Consider the following 18,948-nt stretch of genomic DNA (forward strand, 5'->3'; position numbering starts at 1 on the left):
CGCCAGTGGGTTCCAGGGAGCCACCCATGCTGTCGGTCCACACGGAGTTGTAACTGCATGTGTCCACTTCTAAAGATCCCCAGTCTGACTGGGGCATGCAGTGTGGGCCGAAGCCCACCTGCATTAAGCACGACATTACTACCTCAGCTTTGTTGGGCAATGCAATGGGATATTTTTATGTACCGCCGGTGGCTTCCTGGCACCCACCCATGCTGTGGGTCCACAGGGAGTTGTAAATGCATCTGTTTCCACTTCTAAAGAACCCCAGTCTGACTGGGGCATGCAGTGTGGGCCGAAGCCCACTTGCATTAAACATGACATTACTACCTCAGCTGTGATGGGCAATGCAATGGGATATTTGTATGTACCGCCGGTGGGTTCCAGGGAGCCACCCATGCTGTGGGTCCACAGGGAGTTGTAAATGCATCTGTGTCCACTTCTAAAGAACCCCAGTCTGACTGGGGCATGCAGTGTGGGCCGAAGCCCACCTGCATTAAGCACGACATTACTACCTCAGCTGTGTTGGGCAATGCAATGGCATATTTTTATGTACCGCCGGTGGCTTCCTGGCACCCACCCATGCTGTGGGTCCACAGGGAGTTGTAAATGCATCTGTTTCCACTTCTAAAGAACCCCAGTCTGACTGGGGCATGCAGTGTGGGCCGAAGCCCACCTGCATTAAACATGACAATACTACCTCAGCTGTGATGGGCAATGCAATGGGATATTCGTATGTACCGCCGGTGGGTTCCAGGGAGCCACCCATGCTGTGGGTCCACAGGGAGTTGTAAAAGCATCTGTGTCCACTTTTAAAGAACCCCAGTCTGACTGGGGCATGCAGTGTGGGCCGAAGCCCACCTGCATTTCATCTGACGTTAGCTCTGCTGTCCAGGGCACTGCAATGGGATACATTTATGTACAGCGGGTGGGTTCCAGGGAGCCACCCATGCTGTGGGTGCACACGGAATTCCCATTGCGGAGTTGTACCTGCCTGTGACTATTTATAAAAAACCGCGGTCTGACTGGGGCATGCAGACACCTTGACAGAATGAATAGTGTGTGGCACATAGGTTCCCCATTGCTATGCCCACGTGTGCAGCTCCAGATGGAGGTGGCACAGGATTGGATTTCTCATTGCTTCTGTACAGCATTGTCGACTACCGCCCCGCCCCTTTTAAAGAGGGTCGCTGCCTTGCCGTGCCAACCCTCTGCAGTGTGTGCCTGCGGTTCCTCTGGCAGACGCACTTATAAATAGACATGAGTGTGGCGTGGCATGAGGGCAGCTGAAGGCTGCGCAGGGACAGTTTGGTGTGCGCTGTGGACACTGGGTCGTGCAGGGGGGGTTGGGCAGCATGTAACCCAGGAGAAGTGGCAGCGGAGTGTCATGCAGGCAGTGATTGTACTTTGTTGGAGGTAGTGTGGTGCTTAGCTAAGGTATGCATTGCTAATGAGGGCTTTTCAGAAGTAAAAGTTGTTGGGGGGGGGGGCCCACTCTTGCCGCTATTGTGGCTTAATAGTGGGACCTGTGAACTTGAGATGCAGCCCAACATGTAGCCCCTCGCCTGCCCTATCCGTTGCTGTGTCGTTCCCATCACTTTGTTGAATTGCCCCGATTTTCACAAATGAAAACCTTAGCGAGCATCGGCGATATACAAAAATGCTCGGGTCGCCCATTGACTTCAATGGGGTTCGTTATTCGAAACGAACCCTCGAGCATCGCGAAAAGTTCGTCTCGAGTAACGAGCACCCGAGCATTTTGGTGCTCGCTCATCTCTAGTCACGGTGCGTCTAATGATCCTGGAAGGCAATAATATCCTCGGTGGGAGCTGTGGTGTCATCAAGGAATCCTGATCACTGGTCAGAATGACATCCCAATGGGGGAGAGCATCGCAGGGTGACTCTAGGTAGAATGTATACCAGAGGCAGCAAAGGCAGTAGACAATAAGTTAGAAAAAAAACCCCGTGCTCCAGTAACCGGATAGGTGGAATGAGAAGGCAGAAGGAACTTACTTAGCAGTAACCTTTTCTCGTCATAACTTGGACAAGATTTATTTCTACGAGCTGACCTGGATTTTCAGGGGTGTCAATTGTACTGACACCCCTGCTAAGTAAGTTCCTTCTGCCTTCTCATTCCACCTATCCGGTTACTGGAGCACGGGTTTTTTTTTCTAACTTATTGTCTACACGGTCATCATAGCATGCAATCAACGTGTGCAACAGTGGTATGAGGACTTATAAGCTATTTATTTATTTATGTTTCTCTGTTATCAGCCCGGAGGCTGAAGCATATTATATATAGTTTTGTTACTACATATGTATCTAACAAATGAAATGTAGCTATTATATACTAACTTTACCTTTTATTAACTTCCCATTTATAAACATAGTTGACTAAAAGATTTTTCTCTCTTTAACAAAAGTAGATACAGTCTGCTTTTCTATTTATCTAATCCTCCTCTATGTAATAGTCTCCTATATAGTAACAGATGAACACAATGTAACTGGATACTAAGGAGATTGCAGCAACATCCCCCATTGGCCCCTTCACTCTCTCTGTCTTCCTTTACCTTTATGTACTTAACTTGCATAAGTGAAAGTAAACTATACTTCCGTATTTCTTTGTCTGATGTTAAAAGATAAGATGAGCCAATAAGTGTTAGCTTTTAATAAGCCTGCCTACTTGATACATAAAGCTATGTCTATGCTGTAATAAGCCACTCTAAGATTTTAGAATACACAGTTCCCTTAGAATAAATTGTGTCGACACAAATAAATCTGTGTTCACATCACACGTCCCTGGGTATCGCATCAGATGTCGCATTGCACATCAGAATGTAATCGACACATGCGCAGTTGATTTAATGAATCTGCCCAGAACAAGAGACAGATGAGCTGTGCATGCGCTGATTTCATTGCTTGCGGCACATGCAGGAGATGTAGACTGGGGTGATTTTGACATAAGGACAAAGTAGGACAGTGTTTGGGGAGGCACACAGGCCTCCATGGATGTTCTGGTACACCCAATAGATTGTAATTGACTATGAAAATGCCCATTTTATCACCTTTAAAAGAGCATAGACAAATAGAGGTGTTTTGAGGTACGTCTGCATGAGTGTGTTATGGAGATACATAAAACATTACAAACTACTGACATAATAATTAACTGCAGCAACTTATGATTTCTCATATGAACCACTTACACAGTGAGCTGCTTTTACTTATAACATACAGACTTTATTGCATTGTGATCTGCCAGATTAGTAATAAACAGAATAAAAAAAACAAAAAAAAAGCTTAGATGGCTTTATAAAGTCTCCATATAATATCCCAGTGCTAATATATTGTATATAATACTAGAATTTAAAGAAGGCAATGGCAACTAGAATATACAGATATGAGCTGGATGATTTCTTCGGGAAGAGTTGCTGCTGCTCTGTAACAGGACTCGCTGTTGTCTTCTATAATATTCTTTCTGAACCACCAAACCCAGCACTGCCAAAATCACCGTAACACACAGGACCACCGACAAAACTGATGCCAGGGTAGAGCTGCCACCATGTGCGGGCTTCTCCTCTACGGAAGACAGAGAACACCAACATCAATTTGTAAAGGAATTAAAGGGGTTTTCCAAGACAGAAAAAGTTCTAAGGGCTTAAAATAAAGAAAAAATTGAATGCTCTCCTATCCTGGTGTAGTGCTATGGCATTACATCATACTGCAAAACCGATCAAAGCAATCAAAGCATCGCTAGTTGTGGCCCCCTAGGGGGGGCTAAAAAAAAAAAAGTAAAAATAAGATCACTAAAATTTTACTATTTGTAAAAAAAAAGATATAATAAAAGTTTAAATCACTCCCCTTTTGCCATATCTAAAATAAAAAAAATCTAAATCATACAAAAAAAAATATTTGATATCGCCGCGTCCATAAAAGTCTGATCTATTAAAGTAGTGCATTATTTAACCCGCATAGTGAACGTCGTTTGAAGGGAAAAAAAGACCGCCAGAAATGCACTTTTTTGGCCACCCTGTCTCCCAGGAAAAAAATGCAATAAAAAGCGATCAAAAAGTCATACGTATTCTGAAATTGTACCAACGTAAACTACAGGATGTCTTGCAAAGCTGAGAACCTGCACAACTATGTCGGCAAAAAATAAAAAAGTTATTGCGCGCAGAAGTCGGCGGCAGAAAATAATTAAAAAAAATTAAATGTCTTTAAAAAAAATAAAAGTAGTACAGCAAAAAAACTATACAATTTGGTATCGTAGTGTCGCACAGTTTGTGCGCCGTAGAAATAAGACACACTGAAAGATGGCGGAATGTTCTTTCTTTTCATTTTACTGTACTTAGAGTTTTTTAAAAGTTTTTCAGTACAATATATGGTACATTAAATGCTACCACTGAAAAATACAACTCGTCCTGCAAAAAACAAGCCCTCATACAGCAACATCGATGGATAAATAAAGGAGTTCCAATTTTAATAAGGGGGAGGAGAAAATGGAAAAAAAAAGACCACGTCATTAGGGGATTAAAGGAGTTGTCCCACTATAAAAAAAAGAAAAAATTAAACCGCTGTCTATGATCTAAAAGAACAGAAAAAATAATACTCACTCCCCTACCATCCTTCCCCCATTCTGGTAAGCAGGGGAAGTGAGGTGACCATTGTAGCTAATAAGAGGCTGAATTATCACTGTGCTGAATTCCTGGCATCATGGCACCCAGGGTGTGAATGCTGATGTTAAAAGAATGGACAGCCCGGGAGAGCAGTGGGAGCCGTCATGCTGCTTACTGGGGGAAAGAGAGATAAGTATTGCTTCTTTACTTGTGTTAGATCAAGGCTAGCAGCTTAAAAAATGTTATTGTGGGACAACCCCTTTTATGACCAATCCTAATGATAAGTCATCAATATTGAAATCCTAGAAACCTATTTATGAATACTGATGTGTTCTTCTAGTCGCTAGAGGGAAAATAGTGAAGATAACTTCAGACATTCATATATCATTTTATATTCAAAAATTTGTTCAATCTAAAAAATTTGAGTCTGATGATAAAAAAGAATTACATGTTCAAGGAACATGAGGGTGGCAAATTGGCCCAAACATCATGGATGGGCATGTTGGGGAGAAACTAGCTCTTCTGGTAGCCCATTTTTATCTGTGCTCTAGATCTCCTACTTTTCTATAGTATGTACATCAGTCTCCTCATATTAGTTTAACAAGACCAGGCAACCTTTTCCTGTTCACAATATGCTGCTTTGAAGAATACAGTTTTTATACCCTTATAGTATAAAATGTCTCTCACCTGGACATGGTGCACCCTTCCCCACTGAATATCCATAGGAGATAGAAGCTTCAGTGCCAAAAACATAAAGTGTGAATGTGGAGGTCTCGTGGTATATCTCATGCTGCCCCTCAGTTTTACCCAATGAGACTTGCCAACCTCTAAATCCATTGAATTCTTTCATAGTTGTTGGGTAAGAACTTGGTGGTTTTCCATCCAGGTAGAACTTTGAGTCTGAAGATGTTCAAGAAACAATGAGGATAAAGTTGTCATAGAAAGACTGTGTCACAAACTTGTAATATCTTCTTCCCAGTAATGATGGTGGAACGGTGATGATGAAGGGATCATAACTATATTGTATACCAGCTGAGCTAGATTCTTGGAATACATATGAGACCATAACAGGTTTGGTGGCATTAATGAGCAAGATATTGTCTACAGTGATTCGGACATGGCCGCCTTCCTGTAGACTATGTTGGGTGGTACCTTTTGGGCTGTTAATAGTCACAAGTGTACCAGGACTTCCTGCAATTAATCTAATGACATCAGTAGTATGAGTAAAGAATGGGAACACAGCAAAAACGTCTCCCCAGTTCTCCACAGGATGGAGCTGTTCAATAAGGGTGTCTAAAAAACACGTATGACCTGCAAGTATGGCCACCGGGGCGGAAGATGAGATTTTGGTTCCTGTGAGGTCATCAGTACTTTGAAACTGAATGACTTGTTGTTTTCCAGCAATAATGTGAATGAGTCTCCAGTTTTGTAGGATTTCCCCTTATATGTGATGGATCCTGAGACTGTTATGTGAACTTGGACTTCATTTTTAAATCCATTGACCACCGCAAATTGTCTGCTAACTCTATTTCCCTCAGGAGTAATTATATAGTATTCATTACCCTGGTCTTCTTCTGGTAGACAGGTCATGGCGTCAGCACTGTCTTCTCTAGTGCTAAATGCAAATACAGATATGGCAACATCTGATGTCACTAATATTACCTTGGAAGTGATATCCGTCTCATCCATCATATATGTGTAGTCCAGGGTCACCAGGCTACTACTGTCCTTGTCAACATGAACCGTCTTGTTGAAGAATGGCTGAGACACCGTCACGGTGACTGTAGCCGCTTTATCACAGGTCACAAGATATAGCTGGAAAGTTGCATCCGGGTTTTTGTTGTAGTTTGTCAAGAAAGGAGTTGCAAATAGAGATGAGCGAGCATACTCGTCCGAGCTTGATACTCGTTCGAGTATTAGGGTGTTCGAGATGCTCGTTACTCGAGACGAGCACCACGCGGTGCTCGACTCCATTACATTTCGTTCCCTGAGAAATTTGCGCTCTTTTCTGGCCAATAGAAACACAGGGAAGGCATTACAACTTCCTCCTGTGACATTCCAGCCCTATCCCACCCCCCTGCAGTGAGTGGCTGGGGAGATCAGATGACACCCGAGTATTTAAATCTGCCCCGCCCGCGGCTCACCACAGATGCACGCTGAGAGAGATCAGGGAAAGTGCTGTCTTACTGTAGCTGCTATAGGGAGAGTGTTAGGTGTTATATTCGTCTTCAAGAACCCCAACGGTCCTTCTTAGGGCCATATCTGACCGTGTGCAGTACCGTTGAGGCTGCTTTTAGCAGTGTTGCACAATTTATTTTTTTTTTTGTATATCTGGCGTGCAGACCATAGCGTCCTCAGTCTGCAGTCATTTTACAGAGTATAGGGGCAGTACTGGTGAGGCAGGGAAAGAGGTATACTGGCTATATAGGCAGTGGGCTTTTTCACAAAAAGTGGAAAAATATACTATATTTGGGCTGCCTGTCACTGCCTTCAGTTTACTGCGTCTCTGCTGGGGGTAGTAACATAGTATGTAAGGCTGAATAAAGACAATGTCCATCTAGTCCAGCCTGTCTATCCTCCTGTGTTGATCCAGAGGAAGGCAAAAAACTCCAAGGCCAGAAGCCAATTAGCCCTTTTGGGGAAAAAATTCCTTCCCGACTCCTTAATGGCAATCAGACTGTTCCCTGGATCAACCCATAATAGTTTCTACCTTCCTATATACCCGGATTGACAATTAACCTAAGATTTATATCCTATAATGTCCTTCTTCTCCAGAAAGACATCAAGTCCCCTTTTAAACTCCTCTATGGATTTTGCCATCAGTACGTCCTCCGGTAGAGAGTTCCACAGTCTAACTGCTCTTACAGTAAAGAATCCCCTTCTATGTTGGTGATGAAACCTACTTTCCTCTAATCGTAGCGGATGTCCTCTTGTTACCGTCGTGGTCCTGGGTGTAAACAGATCTTGGGAGAGATCCTTGTATTGTCCCCTCATGTACTTATACATGGTTATTTGGTCGCCTCTTAACCTTCTTTTTTCTAAAGTAAATAATCCCAATTTTGATAGCCTCTCTGGGTATTTCAGTCCCGTCATTCCATGTATTAGTTTAGTTGCCCTTCTTTGAATCCCCTCAAGCACTGTGACATCTTTCCTGAGCACCGGTGACCAGAATTGTACACAGTATTCCATGTGAGGCCTGACAAGTGCCTTATATAATGGAAGGATAATGTTCTCATCCTTCGCCCCTATACCTCTTTTAATGCACCCCAAGACTTTATTTGCCTTTGCAGCAGCTGACTGGCATTGGTTACTCCAGTTTAGTCTATTATCCACTAATACCCCCAGATCCTTTTCCATATCACTTTTCCCTAGTGGTACCCCATTAAGTGAATATTGGTGACATCCGTTTCTCCTGCCCATGTGCATAGTCTTACATTTTTCAACATTGAACTTCATTTGCCATTTTCCTGCCCAAGCCCCCAGCTTATCTAGGTCCGTTTGTAGCCGCACATTGTCCTTCGTTGCATTAATTATATTGTATAATTTTGTGTCATCTGCAAATATTGATATTTTGCTGTGCAGCCCCTCTATCAGGTCATTGATAAATATGTTGAACAGAGTGGGGCCTAATACTGAACCCTTTGGCACCCCACTAGCGACTGTGGTACAATCAGAGTACGAACCATTTATTACCACCCTCTGCTTTCTATCATTGAGCCAATTTTTTACCCACTTACACACGTTTTCGCCCAGTCCGAGCTGCCTCATTTTGTATATTAGCCTATTATGTGGCACGGTGTCAAAGGCTTTAGAGAAGTCCAGATATACGAGATCAATAGATTCTCCCTGGTCCAGCTTAGAGCTTACTTCATCGTAGAAACTGATCAGATTTGTCTGACATGAGCGGCCCTTCATGAATCCATGCTGGTGAGGAGTTATTCCCTTATTCTCCTTGAGGTACTCATCGATGGCGTCTCTCAGAATCCCCTCGAAAATTTTTCACGTTACTGAAGTGAGACTTACTGGCCTGTAGTTACCATGCTCACTTTTGCTCCCTTTTTTGTAAATTGGAACCACGTTGGCAATGCGCCAATCCAATGGTGCTACACCGGTCTTGATAGTATCTAGAAATATTACGTATAGCGGCCTAGCTATCTCGTCACTTAGTTCTCTTAGTATCCTTGGGTGTAATCCATCTGGGCCCGGCGATTTATCAATTTTAGTTTTCTTTAGTCGCTTCCGCACCTCCTCCTGCGTTAGGTATGAGATATTTTGTGGGGGGTTCATTTTATTCCCCTGCATCTCGTTTGACATTTCCTTTTCGTTTGTGAATACACTTGAGAAGAAACTGTTTAGTAGATTTGCTTTCCCTTCGTCATCATCAATGATTTCTCCTGCATTATTTTTTAAAGGGCCAGCGCTCTCCATGCAAATCCTTTTACTGTTAATATAGTTGAAAAATAGCTTCGGGTTGTTTTTGCTCTCTTTGGCGATCCGTCTTTCTGCTTCCTCCTTGGCAGTTTTGATCTTATCTTTGCATATTTTGTTTTTTTTCCCTGTATGATTTTAGCGCTTCTTCGCTGCCTTGTTGCTTTAGTAGTTTGAACGCTTTCTTTTTTTCGTTTATTGCCCCTCTTACCGTCTTGTCAAGCCACATTGGTTTCCTTTTAGTTGAGTTTCTTTTATTTTTAAAGGGAATGAACTGCTCACATGAGGTGATTAGGAACCTTTTAAACTTTTCCCATTTGTCCTCCGTACTGATATTTTTGAGGATGTTGTCCCAATTAATGTTACCGATAGTAGTTCTAAGCTCATCAAATTTTGCTTTACTAAAGTTTAGTTTCTTTGTCGCTCCCTGATAAGGCTTCCTATTGATTGACAGCTGGAAGTTGATTATATTGTGGTCACTGTTCCCCAAGTGACCCTCAACCTGCACCCCCTTTATACGTTCCGGTTTGTTGGTTAGTACTAGGTCCAGAATGGCCCTCCCTCTTGTTGGTTCCTGCACAAGTTGGTTCAGGTAATTGTCTTTAATTACTCTCAAGAACTTATCACCCCTGTGAGATTTGCAGGTTTCCTTCTCCCATGTTATATCTGGATAATTAAAGTCCCCCATGATAATTACTTCGTTGCGCTTTGACACCTCTTCTATCTGCCTTAGTAGTAAGTTTTCAGTTTCTTCTGTTGCTTTTGGTGGTCTATAGAAGACCCCTATCAGGATTTTGTTATTTTTTCCTCCCTGTATTTCTACCCACAGAGATTCCACCTGTTCATCTCCTACCCCTATATCCTCCCGTAGCCTCGGCTTCAAGTACGATTTGACGTACAGACATACCCCTCCCCCTTTCTGGTTCCTTCGGTCCCTTCTGAAGAGATTGTACCCCTGCAAATTCACCGCCCAATTGCACTTATCATCAAGCCATGTTTCCGTAATTCCGACTATATCATAATTTTCATCAGTCATTCTCGCTTCAAGCTCACCCACTTTACCAATCAGACTTCTTGCATTCGTGGTCATACAATTTATATCATTTTTTTTGTTTTTTAAATTTGTTTTGTTGCTATTCGTACTTATGGCTGATCTATCAGTTCTAACTGTACTAACCCCACCCCCTGCTCGACCCCCATTCCCTTTGCTTGGACCCGGATCGCTAGTTACACTGGCTACCCTACTATTTCTCATTTTACCCTCCCCCAGTCCCTAGTTTAAACACTCCTCCAGCCTTCTAGCCATCTTATCCCCCAGCACAGCTGCACCCTCCCCATTAAGATGCAGCCCGTCCCTACGGTAGAGCCTGTAGCCGACAGCAAAGTCAGCCCAGTTCTCCAGGAACCCAAATCCCTCCTTCTTACACCAACTCTGGAGCCACTTGTTTACCTCCCTAAGATCCTGCTGCCTTTCTAGTGTGGCTTTAGGTACCGGTAGTATTTCCGAGAAAACTACCCTGGAGGTCCTCACCCTGAGCTTGGACCCTAAGGCCCTCCAATGACCTCTAACTTGTTCATTGGTGCCAAAGTGCACCATGACCGCTGGATCCTCACCAGCCCCTCCCAGTAATCTGTCAATCCGATCCGCAATGTGTCGAACTCGAGCGCCAGGAAGACAACACACCGTTCGACGATCCCGGTCTTTATGGCAGATTGACCTCTCTGTCCCCCTAATAATTGAGTCCCCCACCACTAGAACCTGTCTAGCCTGCCCTGCACTCCCCGTCTCACCGGAGCAGTCATCCCCCTGGCGTTCAGAGGGCATGTCGTGCTGCAGCGGTGCTGGCTCTGTAATGGCATCGCCCTCATCTGCCAGCGTTGCAGACATGTTGGGTTGTGCCAGTTCAGGACCAGCCTCCCTGGATCTATTCCCTCTACGCCTCCTTCTATCTGACACCCAGCTGACTGCCTGCTCCCCCTGCACTTCTGTACCACCATCCGCCCCCGCCTCTACCCCAGCGAGTGTCTGCTCAGTGAGCAGCAAACTCCTTTCCATGTTGTCAATGGCTCTCAGTGTTGCCAGTTGCTCATTTAGATCCAGAATTTGGGCTTCTAAATGTGCGACGTGCTCGCATCTTGCGCAACAGTATGCACCCTCGATCGGCTGATCAAGGACCGCATACTTTGCACAAGTAGCACATTGGATGACATTGCCAGACATGGAGCTCATCCTAATGGGGATCTACAATTTACTTGTGGAAGTAGTGAAGATAGACTTGTTCACACTCCGCTCACACGCTGCCGCCTCCGCTTAACCGCTCACATGCTGCTGCAACCGCTCACACGCTGCTGAAACCGCTCAACCGCTCACCCGCTGCTGCAACCGCTCACCCGCTGCTGCAACCGCTCACCCGCTGCTGCAACCGCTCACCCGCTCACCCGCTGCTGCAACCGCTCACCCGCTGCTGCAACTGCTCACACGCTGCTGCAACCGCTCACACGCTGCTGCAACCGCTCACACGCTGCTGCCTCCGCTCACACGCTGCTGCAACCGTTCACACGCTGCTGCCTCTGTACAACCACTCACACGCTGCCACTCTTGCGCAACCGCTTACCCGCTGACACTTATGCGCACCCGGTCACAATTTTTTTTTTTTTTCCCCTCACAAACACTTAGACCCCCAGACACACACACACACAGAAGACACAACTAGGGCACACCAGATACACAGAAGACACACACTTAGCTCACAACCACACACAGAAGATACTTATCGGGTCCTCCACTCCTCCACTCCTCCTGGTGACGTCACCCGCTCTCCCGGCGGCTGCTCACTCTGCCCTCCTGTCTCAGCTGCTCTGCTGCTCTGTTCTGGTCCCCTCCGCTGCTGCTGGCGCTGGACTCCTGGTGGCCTATTGGCGCCGGCTACTGCGCTCCGGTCTCACCTTACTGCCCCCGCACCTGCTTCGGCGCCGGTATCGGCTGCTGAGCTGCTCCGATGTCCCCTTCAGCCCCCCGCTCGTGCCTCTGTCTCGGCGCACTGCTCCTGGCGTCTGACGTCACTTCCGGCTGTCAGAAGTTACTCCTCCACCCTGAGGGTGGTTTCACTTCTGATTTGGAACCTTCAGCCAGAGGTTCCATCAGACCTGACTGAAAATACCGGAAGAAAAAGTGCAGCATGCAGGTCTTTTTCTTCCATCCAATGGGATCTGTCCAGTGCTGTTGGGTTCCGTCCAGAGACAGAACTGTTCCGCCGCGAGGATTCCCCTTTTCTGCTCCCTGAACGGAGTTGCGATGCAGATTCAGGATACGATTCAGCAGATAGAGTGACACAGAGTGACAAAAATATACAATATTTATTTATGTACAAAAGAATGAACAAGGTTATGATGCTAATTCAGCAATTAAACAGTTCCCTCTAAATAGTAATCGCGGGCATCATATCATAAGTAAAAAAATGAGATTAGCGCTCCAATGTGAGGTGGAGAAAATGGCAGGGTTGGTGAATTAATACCCAGCCTTGCGCATAATTGTTTCTTGGCTCTGCTGTGCGTTCCGTACGCGAAGTCAGCCTCCAACAGGGAAATCAAAATACAGTGTATATCAGAGGCAGTGTGGTTGTTCCCAAAAATTTAAAAATATACTATATTTGGCCTGCCTGTCACTGCCTTCAGTTTACTGCGTCTATGCTGGGGGGAGTAGTTGGTGATTAATACCCAGCCTTGCGCATAATTGTTTCCTGCCTCTGCTGTGCGTTCCGTACACGAAGTCAGCCTCCAACAGGGAAATCGAAATACAGTGTATATCAGAGGCAGTGTGGTTGTTCCCAAAAAGTTTAAAAATATACTATATTTGGCCTGCCTGTCACTGCCTTCAGTTTACTGCGTCTCTGCTGGGGGTAGCAGTTGGTGATTAATACCCAGCCTTGCGCATAATTGTTTCCAGCCTCTGCCGTGCGTTCCGTACGCGAAGTCAGCCTCCAACCACAGGCCAATAAGCGGCACATTTAATTACAGCGTTCTGTTTCTGCTCTACTCGTAATACATCATGCTGAGGGGTAGGGGTAGGCCTAGAGGACGTGGACAGGGGCGAGGACGCGGAGGCCCATGTCAGGGTGTGGGCACAGGCCGAGCTCCTGATCCAGGTGTATCGCAGCCGACTGCTGCGGGATTAGGGGGAGGCAAGTTTCTGGGGTCCCCAGATTCATCTCACAATTAATGGGTCCACGCGGTAGACCTTTATTAGAAAATGAGCAGTGTGAGCAGGTCCTGTCGTGGATGGCAGAAAGTGCATCCAGCAATCTATCGACCACACAGTCTTCTAAGCCGTTCAAAGCTGCAACTCTGAATCCTCTAGCTGCTGCTCCTCCTTCCTCCCAGCCTCCTCACTCCATGAAAATGACACATTATGAGGAGCAGGCAGACTCCCAGGAAATGTTCTCGGGCCCCTGCCGAGATTGGGCAGCAATGATTCCTCTCCCACCAGAGGAGTTTGTCGTGACCGATGCCCAACCTTTGGAAAGTTCCCGGGGTCCGGGGGATGAGGCTGGGGACTTCCGGCAACTGTCTCAAGAGCTTTCAGTGGGAGAGGAGGACGATGACGATGAGACACAGTTGTCTATCAGTGAGGTAGTAGTAAGGGCAGTAAGGCCGAGGGAGGAGCGCACAGAGAATTCGGAGGAAGAGCAGCTGGACGATGAGGTGACTGACCCCACCTGGTTTGCTAAGCCTACTGAGGACAGGTCTTCAGAGGGGGAGGCAAGTGCAGCAGCAGGGCAGGTTGGAAGAGGCAGTGGGGTGGCCAGGGGTAGAGGCAGGGCCAGACCGAATAATCCACCAACTGTTTCCCAAAGCGCCCCCTCGTGCCATGCCACCCGGCAGAGGCCGAGGTGCTCAAAGGTCTGGCAGTTTTTTACTGAGAGTGCAGACGACCGACGAACTGTGGTGTGCAAGGTTTGTCACGCCAAGATCAGCCAGGGAGCCACCACCACCAGCCTCACCACCACCAGCATGCGCAGACATATGATGGCCAAGCACCCCACAAGTTGGGACGAAGGCCGTTCACCGCCTCCGGTTTGCACCACTGCCTCTCCCCCTGTGCCCCAACCTGCCACTGAGATCCAACCCCGCTCTCAGGACACAGGCACGACCGTCTCCCGGCCTGCACCCACACCCTCACCTCCGCTGTCCTCGGCCCCATTCAGCAATGTCTCTCAGCGCAGCGTCCAGCCGTCGCTAGCGCAACTGTTTGAGCGCAAGCGCAAGTACGCCGCCACGCACCCGCACGCTCAAGCGTTAAACGTGCACATAGCCAAATTGATCAGCCTGGAGATGCTGCCGTATAGGCTTGTGGAAACGGAGGCTTTCAAAAACATGATGGTGGCGGCAGCCCCGCGCTACTCGGTTCCCAGTTGCCACTACTTTTAGTGCTGTGCGACGTGCCCACACGGTGGAACTCTACGCTCCACATGTTGGCCAGGCTCTATGAGCAGCGTAGAGCTATAGTGGAATACCAACTCCAACATGGGCAGCGTAGTGGGAGTCAGCTTCCTCAATTCTTTACAGAAGAGTGGGCCTGGTTGGCAGACATCTGCCAGGTCCTTGGAAACTTTGAGGAGTCTACCCAGATGGTGAACGGGGATGCTGCAATCATTAGTGTCACCATTCCTCTGCTATGCCTCTTGAGAAGTTCCCTGCAAAGCATAAAGGCAGACGCTTTGCGCTCGAAAAAGGAGGCGGGGGAAGACAGTATGTCACTGGATAGTCAGAGCACCCTCATGTCTATATCTCAGCACGTTGAGGAGGAGGAGGAGGGGGAGGAGCATGAGGAGGAGGGGGAAGAGACAGCTTGGCCCACTGCTGAGGGTGCCCATGCTGCTTGCCTGTCATCCTTTCAGCGTATATGGCCTGAGGAGGAGGAGGATCCTGAAAGTGATCTTCCTAGTGAGGACAGCCATGTGTTGCGTACAGGTACCCTGGCACACGTCGCTGACTTCATGTTAGGATGCCTTTCACGTGACCCTCGCGTTACACGCATTCTGGCCACTACGGATTACTGGGTGTACACACTGCTCGACCCACGGTATAAGGAAAACCTTTCCACTCTCATACCCGAAGAGGAAAGGGGTTCGAGATTGATGCTATACCACAGGACCCTGGCGGACAAACTGATGGTAAAATTCCCATCCGACAGCGCTAGTGGCAGAAGCTGCAGTTCCGAGGGCCAGGTAGCAGGGGAGCCGCAGAGATCAGGCAGCATGTACAGCGCAGGCAGGGGAACACTCTCCAAGGCCTTTGCCAGCTTTATGGCTCCCCAGCAATACTGTGTCACCGCTCCCCAGTCAAGGCTGAGTCGGCCGGAGCACTGTAAAAGGATGGTGAGGGAGTACGTAGCCGATCACACGACAGTCCTCCGTGATGCCTCTGCTTTCTACAACTACTGGGTGTCGAAGCTGGACACGTGGCCTGAACTCGCGCTGTATGCCCTGGAGGTGCTTGCTTGTCCTGCGGCTAGCGTCTTGTCAGAGAGGGTGTTTAGTGCGGCTGGGGGAATCATCATGGATAAGCGTACCCGCCTGTCAACTGACAGTGCCAATAGGCTTACACTCATCAAGATGAACAAAGCCTGGATTTCCCCAGACTTCTCTTCTCCACCAGCAGACAGCAGCGATACCTAAGCAATACGTAGGCTGCACCCGCGGATGGAAGCATCGTTCTCTATCACCATCAAAAACGGGGACCTTTTAGCTTCATCAATCTGTGTATTATATTCACCCTCCTCCTCCTGCTCCTCCTCCTGAAACCTCACATAATCACGCCGAACGGGCAATTTTTCTTAGGCCCACAAGGCTCAGTCATATTACTTTTGTAAACAATGTTTTTACGTTTCAATTCTCATTAAAGCGTTGAAACTTGCACCTGAACCAATTTTTATTTTAACTGGGCTGCCTCCAGGCCTAGTTATTAATTAAGCCACAGTAACAAAAGCGCTTAATGGGTTTCACCTGCCCTCTTGGTTGGGCATGGGCAATTTTTCAGAGGTACATTTGTACTGTTGGTACACCAATTTTTGGGGGCCCTCGCCTACAGTGTAAGCCTTGTAATTTTTCTGGGCTTCGCCTGCACTCCTGGTACAGAAAGGTGTGTGGGGTTGGCCTACACTTTTGCTACATAAATGTAACTGGGGCCTTGTCTATACTGCAACTACTGAAATGTGAAAGAGACTGTTATCTCCCTAAACTGTTGCAACGGAAATGTTACTGTGGCCTGTCTTGACTGCTACTACTACTGAAATGGAACTAATACTGTGCTCCCCCTATACTGCTGCTTCGGAATTGTTACTGGGGCCTGTCTTGAGTGCTACTATTACTGAAATGGAACTAAGACTGCGCTCCCCCTATACTGCTGCTTCGGAATTGTTACTGGGGCCTGTCTTGAGTGCTACTATTACTGAAATGGAACTAAGACTGCGCTCCCCCTATACTGCTGCTTCGGAATTGTTACTGGGGCCTGTCTTGAGTGCTACTATTACTGAAATGGAACTAAGACTGCGCTCTCCCTATACTGCTGCTTCGGAATTGTTACTGGGGCCTGTCTTGAGTGCTACTATTACTGAAATGGAACTAAGACTGCGCTCCCCCTATACTGCTGCTTCGGAATTGTTACTGGGGCCTGTCTTGAGTGCTACTATTACTGAAATGGAACTAAGACTGTGCTCCCCCTATACTGCTGCTTCGGAATTGTTACTGGGGCCTGTCTGGACTGCTACTACTACTGAAATGGAACTAATATTGTGCTCCCCCTATAATGCTGCTAGTGATATGTTACTGGGGCCTGTCCCTAATGCTACCGCTGAAATGTTACTAATTCTGGGCTCTGCCTATACCGCTGCTAATGCTATGTCACTGGGGTGTGGAAACGGAGGCTTCCCAAAGACATGATGGCGGCGAGGCCATTTCCCACCAAAGTGGTTACTGTTAAGGTGCCTATAACCATGGACACGTGGATAGGACATGTAGTGCCTCAAAAACATCCCCCTCCTCCTCCAACACTGAAAACATTCTTGGCAAATACCTTTGCATTGGTCTGTCTGGTGGCAGTCCAAGAATTTCACCTTTAACGACACAACAAGAGAGCCCCCCCGCCACTGCCCACTTAATCCTGGCCACATTCCGAAAACCAACTAAATAAAACCGCGCTACTAGGTCCGCAGTCGCCACCACATTCCCACCAACGCGGTTACTGTTAAGGTGCATATAACCACGGACACGTGGAGAGGACACGTAGTGCCTCAAAAACATCCCCCTCCTCCTCCAACAATAAAAACATTCTTGGCAAATACCTTTGCATTGGTCCGTCTAGTGGCAGTCCAAGAATTTCACCCTTAACAACACAACAAGAGAGCCCCCCCCCCCCGCCACGGCCCACTTAATCCTGGCCACATTCCGAAAACCAACTAAATAAAACCGCGCTACTAGGTCCGCAGTCGCCACCACATTCCCACCAACGCGGTTACTGTTAAGGTACATATTACCAGTCTGATTGGGGCATGCACTGTGGGCCGAAGCCCACATGTATTGTATCTGACGTTAGCTCTACTCAGCAGGGCTCTGCAATGGGATACATTTATGTAACGCCGATGGGTTCCTGGGACCCACCCATACTGTGGGTGCACAGGGAATTCCCATTGCGGAATTACCTGCCTGTGACTATTTATAAAAAACCCCGCTCTGACTGGGGCATGCAGTGTGGGCTGAAGCCCATCTGTATTTAATCTGACGTTAGCTCTACTATCCGGGGCACTGCATTGGGACAAACTACAGGATCAATACAGCGCTAATGAGACGTGCACAGCTACGCTAGCATTGGAGTTCGCTGTAGGCCCGCGATTGCTGAGGGTTTGTGCAGAGGCCTATGTCCTGGGTGCAGTGAAAGTCCGCTTCCTGCCTAGGATTGCTGAAGCTGTGGGCCGAGGCCTATGTCGTGGGCGCGTTGCAAGTCTGCCATGTTTGGCCGCTCAGATCAATTTTTTGTTCATGTCTTTGGTTTCCTAGGACCCACCTATGCTGTTGGTGCAAACTTAGTTCCCATTGCGGTGTTTGACCTGTCTGGCTCAAAGGCACTGACTGACTTGGGTAGGGGGCAGAGCGCAGACGGCTTTCCCCTTGCAGTGTCGATTGAGCTATGCGACACCTTGACAGAATGAATACTGTGTGGCACATGGATTCCCCATTGCTATGCCCACGTTTGCAGCTCCTGACGGAGGTGGCAACAAATTGGATGTGAATTGCTTCTGTACAGCATTGTGGGCTATCGCCCCGCCCCTTTTAAAGAGGGTCGCTTCCTGGCCCTGCCAACCCTCTGCAGTGTGTGCCTCCGATTCCTCCTCATGGCAGGCGCACTTATAAATAGACATGAGGGTGGTGTGGCTATGAGGCCAGCGTGTGGCATGAGGGCAGCTGAAGGCTGCGCAGGGACACTTTGGTGTGCGCTGTGGACACTGGGTCGTGCCGGGGGGAGGGGGGGTTGGGCAGCATGTAACCCAGGAGAAGTGGCAGCGGAGTGTCATGCAGGCAGTGATTGTGCTTTGTTGGAGGTAGTGTGGTGCTTAGCTAAGGTATGCATTGCTAATGAGGGTTTTTCAGAAGTAAAAATTGTTGGGGGGGGGGGGAGAGGCACTCTTGCCACTATTGTGGCTTAATAGTGGGACCTGTGAACTTGAGATGCAGCCCAACATGTAGCCCCTCGCCTGCCCTATCCGTTTCTGTGTCGTTCCCATCACTTTCTTGAATTTCCCAGATTTTCACAAATGAAAACCTTAGCGAGCATCGGCGATATACAAAAATGCTCGGGTCGCCCATTGACTTCAATGGAGTTCGTTATTCGAAACGAACCCTCGAGCATCGCGGAA

General features: G+C 47.5%; 1 protein-coding gene across 1 annotated transcript in view; it reads right to left on the reverse strand.

The window, feature by feature from the left end:
- Nucleotides 1-3,316: 3,316 nt before the first annotated feature.
- LOC136621324 (IgGFc-binding protein-like) overlaps nucleotides 3,317-18,948 on the reverse strand; it is an 86,037-nt gene continuing 70,405 nt past the window's right edge. Inside the window, exon 6 of the mRNA XM_066596757.1 lies at nucleotides 3,317-3,573. Within this exon, the coding sequence (XP_066452854.1) occupies nucleotides 3,380-3,573 (194 nt within the window). The 3' untranslated portion in view covers nucleotides 3,317-3,379. The remainder of the gene's footprint in view (nucleotides 3,574-18,948) is intronic.

This window comes from Eleutherodactylus coqui, chromosome 3 (genome assembly GCF_035609145.1).
Source record: "Eleutherodactylus coqui strain aEleCoq1 chromosome 3, aEleCoq1.hap1, whole genome shotgun sequence".
Taxonomy (NCBI): Eukaryota; Metazoa; Chordata; class Amphibia; order Anura; family Eleutherodactylidae; genus Eleutherodactylus; species Eleutherodactylus coqui.